This window comes from Zalophus californianus, chromosome 1 (assembly GCF_009762305.2).
Source record: "Zalophus californianus isolate mZalCal1 chromosome 1, mZalCal1.pri.v2, whole genome shotgun sequence".
In the NCBI taxonomy this organism is placed as follows: Eukaryota; Metazoa; Chordata; class Mammalia; order Carnivora; family Otariidae; genus Zalophus; species Zalophus californianus.
Window position 1 is genome coordinate 55,579,945 of NC_045595.1, and position 8,360 is coordinate 55,588,304.

An 8,360-nucleotide genomic window follows, 5' to 3' on the forward strand; every position below is an offset into this window, starting at 1 on the left:
CTGAGCCAAAATCGAAAGAGTAGGACACTTAACCGACGGCAGCACCCAGGCGCCCCTAAAACAAAAAATTTTAGGGCACCTGGGTGGCTCAGTCATTAAGCATCTACCTTCGGCTCAGGTCATGAACCCAGGGATCAAGTCCCACATCGGGCTCCCTGCTCAGCGGAGAGCCTATTTCTCCCTCTCCCATTCCCCCTGCTGTGTTCACTCTTTCGCTGTGTTTTTCTCTGTCAAATAAAATCTTAAGGTGAAAGAGAAAAATAGAAGCAGAATTTTTAAGAAAAATAGTAATAGAAAGAAATTACAGTAGAATACTACTCAGCCATCAAAAAAATGAAATCTTGCTGTTTGCAGTGACGTGGAGGGAACTCTAGAGGGCATTATGCTAAGTGAAAAAGTCAATCAGAGAAAGACAGTTATCATATGATCTCACTGATATGTGGAATTTAAGAAGCAAAACAGGATCATAGGAGAAGAGAGGAAACAATAAAACAAGACAAAATCGGGGAGACAAACCATAGGAGACTCTTAATCATAGGCAACAAACTGAGGGTTGCTGGAGGGGAGGGGCGTGGAGGGATGGGGTGGCTGGGTGATGGGCATTAAGGAGGGCATGTGATGGAGTGAGCACTGGCTATTATTATATAAGACTGATGAATCACTGACCTCTACCTTTGAAACTAATAATACATTATATGTTAATTAATTGAATTTAAATAAAATGTGCCTCTAAAAAACAAAACAAAATGGTAACTAAAAGAAGTGGCTTTTTAAAACACTGGAATGAAAGACCAAAAAAAAAGAGTAGAGGATGTTCTTAATAAATAGGAGAAGAAAGAGAAAACAAGGCAACAGGGAAATCACAGGAGTAGGTAGTTCAAGGGCTCTGAGTGGGTGCAGCCCACTTCCTGCATGCAGCCCTGCAGGGACTCAGCTTACACCCTCTGTTCAGGGTCTATGGCTGAGGTTTCTGTTCCGTGTCAGGAGGCGTCAGGCCTGATCAGGGCCTCAGCTATCGGCAGTTAGGAGGCCCCGGGGCCCAGTCCCCCTGGTAGAGGTCGTAAGGGACAGGCTTCCTCAGGTGGTTGAGGCAAAGCAGGTCCTGTGGGAAGGAAGCAGGTGTGGTCCACAGGGACCACCATGTCAGTCTTCAGAGAAAGCATTAGAGGTGGACAGTTTTTTTGGTAGTGAAATATACAAAACCACGTGTACCATGTAACCATTTGTAAGCATACAGTTCAGTGGTGTTAAGTACACTGACTGGATCGTACAACCATCCCCGCCATCCGTCTCCAGAACTTCTTCATCTTCCCAAGCGGAAACTCGGTCCCCATGAAACAGGATCTCGCCCCTCCCCCCCAGCCCCTGGCGGCCACCATGCCACTGTCTGCATTTGACTCCTTTGGGGACCTTATGTAAATGTGATCGTGCAGTATTTGTCCTTTTGGGACTGGCCTCCAGGGACAGGCACTTGCAGTGCTTCCCCTTTCGGCTGTGGTGAGCAGTGCCGCTGTGAACATGGATGCACACATACCTCTTTGAGATTCAGCTGTCATTTCTTTTGGGTGTATGTGCCCAGAACTAGAATCGCTACTCACATGGTAATTCTGTGTTTCACTTTTTGAAGACTCAGCCTCCTGCTTTCCACAATGCCTGCCTTGTTTTACAGTCCTACCAGCAGCATGCAAGGATGCCAGTTTTCCCACACCCTCGCCAACGCTTCCTTTCGGGTTTTTGGGTAATAGCCGTCCTAATGGGTGTGAAGTGGTTAGAAGTCGGGGTTTATCCTGACAGGGCTGTGTCCACTTCCCCGCTGTGCTCCTTGGAACATCCTGACAGTGCCCGCCTGCTTCCCCCCCGCGCCCCCATGTGAAGACCATGACTGTGACATAATTGCTCCTCTGGGTGATCAGAGCTGTGCAGCCTGCCGGGGGTCCCAGCCCTGACAGGACAGGCTCTGCTCCAGCACCCAGAAAGCGTCTGGTCCTCCTGCAGCCCGGCAAAGCAGAGAGGACAGAGCTCACTATCCCTGGCTGATAGAGGACGCCGCTGAGGCTCAGGAAGGGACAGTGGCTTGTGCGGGGCCCCCCGCCAGGCCGTGGCACAGAGGAGGCACGCACCGCATGCCTCTGATGGGGCAGGAGCTGGAGGGCCTGGTCTGCGCACTGGAAGGGAACTTCGCGCCCTCGCGCACTGGAGCCCGCTCTCTGGCCAGAGTGCAGGGCTGCGAACTGAGGAAGAGATGAGTGTGCCCTGTCAGAGAAGGCTCAGGGAGGAAGGCATTTGGAACTCTGGAAAGTAGTCTTGCAAGGCCAGGTACAGCTCTTAGCTCTGGAAGGAGAGCGAAGCCGGAGGCTCTCTGTAATCACAGGCTGCCGGGAATTTTGACTGTTCCACGGGCGATCATCTTCATTCCGTGGTAACTCAGCAGCTCCTGGTCCCAGTGTAAGTGGACACATCCCCGAGAAGGTAGGAAGTCCAGGTTAGCCGTTCGCCCACCGCAGGTCCCCTGGTTCCCTCAGGAGCCGGGCCTGAGGAGAGAGTCGAGGGCCAAGCCCTTCCTTCTGGGAGGCCTCGCACACACAGCTCCTTCGGACCGGGTGTGAATTGAGTTTGTTCTGTGTCTTCCCCTGTTGGCTCCCGCAGGGATTGTGTGCATACCCTGCACTCCCGGGACACGTGGCTGAAACAGGCAAGAGTGGTGAGGCTGGGAGAAGTGCCCTACAAGGTAACCACGGGGGGCGCCCTGCAGGCAGACGCCTGGGCACTGAGGGCTGTTGAGGGCGCGCCGGGAGAGGCATCCAGGGCTGACTTTTCTGGCTTGAGAAAGACTGGAGGAAGCAAAAAGCATTCAAATATCTTACTCTAATGGGGAATTTGTAAGATGGATCTTTCAGAGCAAGCAAGACGTGACATTTAAGGGTTGTAAAACAGGCTGCACGGGACCCTTTCCAGAAAAATGTGCCGAGCCCTGCGCTAGAGGTGCCCGGGGTGCCTGTCCCACTTCTCCTTGGAGCACTTAGGCAGCCTTCTCGCTTGTCCTCCCCAGTGAGACTTTTGGCCACTAGACATGGTCGGGGAGTGTGCGAGGGGTCCCAAGCTGTCAGTGCCTTCCAGAATGCACGACACAGCTAGTTCCTGGGTTTAAATCCTGGACCTGTCACTCACCTGGCCATGGGACTTCAGTGACTGCATCTCCGACTTCCAGTCACCCTGTTCGTGATGAAAGTAGAGAGCGTGGTGTGGCGGGTAAAAGCCTGGTTCCGGACTGTGCTGTAGGCAAATGGTTTGCAGCTCCCGGGTCGCTCATCTGGCTGTGCAGTGGAGACAGCGATGGGAGCCCCTTGCTGGGCACAGCCTGGGGCAGGGAGCATCTGCAGGTGTTGGCTAGCGGTGGCCATCCCCAGGGTCGCGCTGGTACTGGGCCCTGTAAGGGAGTAAGAAGCACGTGCCTCTCGGGTCCGTTGTGGAGGTTAGATGAGGCCATGGGTTTAGGAAAGCCCTCAGCACGGTGCCCAGTATACAGTAAGTGCTTAGGAAGCGGCAGTCCTTCTGTCAACTGGCTCTCCCTCCGGGGCAGATGGTGAAAGGCTACTCCAACCGGGCCCGGAAAGCCCGCCTCGCCGAGCCGCAGCTGCAGGACCACAACGATCTGGGCCTGTTTGGCGAGTGGCAGACAGAGGAGTACCAGCCGCCCGTGGCTGTGGACGGCAAGGTGAGGGCAGCGCTCCGAGGGGTCGGGACCGGGCCGCCTCACGCTGCTGCTGGCTACACCCGCCCTGCCACCTTCTGCAGGTCCCCCGGAATGAGTTTGGGAACGTGTACCTCTTCCTGCCCAGCATGATGCCTGTCGGCTGCGTCCAGCTCAACCTGCCCAACCTGCACCGCGTGGCCCGCAAGCTGGACATTGACTGTGTCCAGGCCATCACTGGCTTCGATTTCCATAAAGGCTACTCCCATCCCATGTGCGTGAGGGGCCTTCCCCGGCGGCCGGCCAGAGGGCTGGGGCATCCTGGAGCAGGGGCAGGAAGTCCATGTGTGGGTTGAGGCCATTTTCCAGGTTTTACTCTGCATTTGCCAAGTCAACCTTAACACTTTACCTTTTACTTCCACACTTCCACTCTGGCGACTCTGCCCCCACGCAGAGGCAGCAAAACCAATGAAACTGCATGCTCATGATGCCAGATGGAAACCGTCTCCTGGGGGCGGGGGCGGGGGAGCAAGCAAGGTCAGCACGCTTCCTGGTTAGGTGGCCTCTGTCCTCCCGGGGCGGGGTGGGGGGCCTGGGGAGGACGCGGTGCCAGAGTCCACAGGCCTGCCTTGTGCGTGGGCGCTGTCAGCAGCCGTGGCTGGGACTGCGGCGCCTGACACCGGAAAGCCTTCAGGGCTCCGAGCGCCTGGGAGCCGCTGGCCGGCCTCCGCAAGGGGGAGGAGAGGCCAGAGCAGGCTGCAGCCTCAAGTGCGGCTGTCCGCGTTGCATGCTTACAGAACCGACGGGTACATTGTCTGCGAGGAATACAAAGACGTGCTCCTGGCCGCCTGGGAGAATGAGCAGGCGCTCATTGAGAAGCGGGAGAAGGAGGTGAGCCGTCTGGCCAGGGCGGGGGCCTGAGGTGTGAAAGCAGAGTGGCAGGGGAACACGAGCCCCCAGGTGGGGCAGGTGCCTCACTTGATGGTGGGTTAAAACAGGAGAGGCCACGTGCCCCAAAGCCCTTTCCGGCTCTCGGACTTTGCAGAAGGCACCCTAGGGAGCCAGCCCCAGATAAACAGGGTCCTGCCTCCACCTCACTGTCCAGCATCTGTGTCCACCGTGTACTGGACCCCGGCTCCAGGGGCTACTGCACCTGCCGTCCACGCCTGACTCTGCTGAAGGGAACTGCTTTGGTCCAAGCCTCCTCCTTGAAGATCCTAGGGTCACTACCAGTTAAAAAGAGGCTTCTGTTTTGCTGCCTTTTATGTGCATCACTTTATAAATCACACTCCTTTTAAAACAGACTCGGCATGGTTGAGGGACTCTTTTAACCAAAAAGTCTTATTTTGGATCTTTATATGTTCATAGACTCCATCTTGACACTTTTCCTGAAAGTGACAGTACTTAACATTTTGTGTTCTCCGTTTCATCTTGCCTGCAGAAAAGAGAGAAGCGGGCCCTGGGGAACTGGAAGCTGCTGGCCCGGGGACTGCTCATCCGGGAGAGGCTGAAGCTTCGCTATGGGGACAAGGTCAGTGCAGCTCTTTTGGAAAGAAGACAAGCCCAGGTGGGAGAAGGGGACCCAGAACTATGGGCCCGGATTCTGCCCAGAGATGCCTTGTGTTTTGACACCACAGTCCTGTGTCTCTGAGACATCTGTGTGCTAACCTTGTTGGGAGAGGTGTCCCTGGAGTCCACCTCAGCTGGCTCTTCCAGCCCCCAGCCCGACCCCGACATCCCTGTCCTGCTCCCGTCTGCCACAGGCAGGTGTCTGCTGGGGGTCTGATCTCGTGCTAAACCGATCCAGGGAGAGACGGGCTCCCTGCGCCTGTGGCCGTCCTCCAAGGCCTGGGGTTGCTCACTTAAGTCATGTTTCATGGCACCTGCCCTGGGCTGGGCCAACCTGTGCGGAGTTGACATGCAGCCCTCAAGGGGCTCCCAGAGGGGCAGAGAGGCCCCTCCACGCGGCGGGTGTGGTGAGATCAGTATTGGGTCAGGCACACAAATGTGCTCTGGGAACAACCATAACCACACCTGTTGTCTCCCCGTCTCCAACCCCGAACTGCTGCCAGTTTGCCTTTAAAAGTGGCAAAATATTTTTGTCACGCTCCTCCCTCACATCCCTTTGGTGACCTCTCACCAGGCTTTATGTTGACTCCGTCCCCCCATGTGCTCTCACCTCGTGCAGCCAAAGCCTCCATGCCCAGCTCCCCCGCCCAGCTGGCCCTGCAGTCAGGGAGCGCCTCCTCGGAGCACTTGGCAGGGAGAGCTGGTCCGGGGCGGTTAAAGACATGAGTGCGCTTCTGTACAGAAGTGAGGTAAAGAAGTGCAAAGCACCAGTCCTGGGATCTCTTAGGTTGGGTTGTACGATCCTTGAGGGCAGTCTCCTGCGTAAACATCTTTGCATTTCCCAGCCCTGAGCCCAGGGCAAGTTCTCCAGTACCTGCTTGACGGAGTCCCCAGTGTGAGGCTCCCCCAGCCCCACGTGGTGCCCCTGTCCTCCCAGAGTCACTGGCTCAGGGCCGGCTGCTCCTGGGCGCTTGACCGCCCCCTGGCGGTGCTCCCTGCCATCTGATGGCTGACTCCCGGCCTGCTGTTGTCCCTCCCTCTCCAGAGTGAGGCAGGAGCTCCCCAAGCACCTGCCGGAGATGGACTCTCTTCTGATGAAGAGGAGGGAACCAGCTCTCAAGCAGAAGCATCGAGGATCCTGGCTGCCTCCTGGCCCCAAAACCGAGAGGCTGAAGAAGAGCAGAAGCTAAAGTGCCCTAAGAAGACCAAAAGGGAGAAGGCGGCTGCGGCCTCCCACCTGTTCCCCTTTGAGAGGCTGTGATGGGGGTGGCCACCTGTCGCACCCTGTGCGACGCGGGGCCCCCGGGGGGTGTGCCGGCCCTGGTGGTGGTGGCGTCTCCCCTGAGAAGACCCAGAAGCTGTGTGCACCGTGGATGAGGGCTGGGGGACAGAGGGGTCAAGCTGAGGTGGTGTCGTGGGTCTGGGCTGGCCCCGGGCCTTGTCAAGACAGACCCAGGGTAGGGCTTTCAAAGCTGTCTGCTCCCACACCCTATGCTTTGAGCTCCAGAACACTTCCTAGGAGACTGCCCCGCCACCTAGATGTTGCTTGGCCCACCTTTGAAAACATGAGTCCGTTTTTTTCACAGAAACCAGTGGGCAATTTAGAAATGCAGCAGCAGTACCTTCTTCTAGGTGAGTTCTTCATCTGTCAGACCCTCGTGCTTTTGCCTCTCCTGCAGACATGGGACCCTTTCCCTGCAGGCCACACCTTTTTCCCTCAGCCAGGTGTACTAACACTGCCTGACGCTGCCTCTTTGTGGTGTGGGGGAGAGCAGGTGGGAAGTAGGGGCATCTCAGATTAATGGTGGTGGTGGGATCTACTTTTTGGAAGTAATGCTTCAGGGTGGCAGAAGACTGGAACAAAGAGCTAAAATCAGGGAAGAAAAGAAAAAACACTGAAAGTTAAAGAAATGTTAGTCAAAGTGGATCAGTGTTCAACTAGATTTTATTCATCATGGATAAGTTTATAAAAGCTCTATGCATTGTAGATAATTCAGGAGAAATAACTTTTGTAACACTTTGAGGAAGAAATAAAACATTTATCTAAAAAGACTCAGCTCTGCCTTTTCTTCCAGATTTATGGTCAGCTAAGAACACCTGCATGACAGTGATTTGTGCGCGTGTTGAGACTAAAGACCAGGTTTGGTTCTCAGGTAGACTGGGAACTCCTCATTCCACACATGGAAATTTTTCTTTCTACGTTTAAGCGAGGAGAGCTGTTACTTAACCTTTGACGGGAGCCATTAAAACTCTGAGCCAGTTCTCTCCAAGGGAAACAAACAAAACACTTGCGGTGTGACTCATCTGCAGCAAGAGCTTGGCTGGAAGGCTGGTGTGGAGAAACCAACCGGGGTTGCCATGGAAACCACAGTGCCTCAAGCTTCCGGCGCCAGAGCGCACTCTCTCCTGGAAGTCAGCAACTTGTTCTTCGGGCAGATGTCAACTCCTTGGAGGCATGAGGGAATGGAACCTCAGGTCTGAGAAAGAAGAGCAGGTTTTGGGAAATCACCTGCTTCAAACCTTGTCACAAAAAGTGACAGCTCCAGAGTGGCCCGTCAGCAGCTACCTATGGATTCCGAACAGGAGGCAAAAGGGAAAAGCTGCTGGGCCGTCCATCAGGCATTTCGTGGGCCTGAGCTCATCGAGTCCCTGCTGCAGCGCCGTAGGGACAAAAGCCATTTTCACTGCCATCTTCTAGATGAGGAAGCTGAGACCCAGAGATCGCAGACTCGCCACTGTCACAGCCAGGCAGGGGTAGGCTTGGGGCTGGAACTCGGGTCTGTGCCAACCTAAAGCCTGGGCGGGGGGTTGGGGGTGGTCAGACGATGTCCCACTGGGGCTCCAGCCACCTCTTCTGACGCATTCTGAAGCTGGGGGACGTTTGAGTCCTTTAAATCAATCCAAAACAGTGGGCTTTGGTAGATAAGGCTTGTAAGTGCTAAAAATACCGAGTTGCCCTTTTAAGAAAAATTGAAACCTATTTTAACCACTAAAAGCTACTTAAGAACTGAATTCTAAAAATTCATACGGTTCTTAATCAGTTCTACGGCTGAATTGTTTAAGATAGAAATTTCAAAAAAAGAGTAACGGCAAGGTCCTG

The 8,360-nt window shown here is 54.9% G+C and overlaps 1 protein-coding gene across 3 annotated transcripts in view; it reads left to right on the plus strand.

Annotated features, from left to right (window-relative positions):
• XPC (XPC complex subunit, DNA damage recognition and repair factor) overlaps positions 1-7,312 on the plus strand; it is a 29,231-nt gene extending 21,919 nt beyond the window's left edge. For all 3 annotated transcript variants that reach the window (XM_027582096.2, XM_027582094.2, XM_027582095.2), the window contains exons 11-16: positions 2,647-2,728; positions 3,581-3,715; positions 3,796-3,965; positions 4,489-4,582; positions 5,133-5,222; positions 6,306-7,312. In XM_027582096.2, coding sequence (XP_027437897.2) covers positions 2,647-2,728; positions 3,581-3,715; positions 3,796-3,965; positions 4,489-4,582; positions 5,133-5,222; positions 6,306-6,521 — 787 coding nt within the window. In that variant the 3' untranslated portion in view covers positions 6,522-7,312. The remainder of the gene's footprint in view (positions 1-2,646; positions 2,729-3,580; positions 3,716-3,795; positions 3,966-4,488; positions 4,583-5,132; positions 5,223-6,305) is intronic.
• Positions 7,313-8,360: the final 1,048 nt, after the last annotated feature.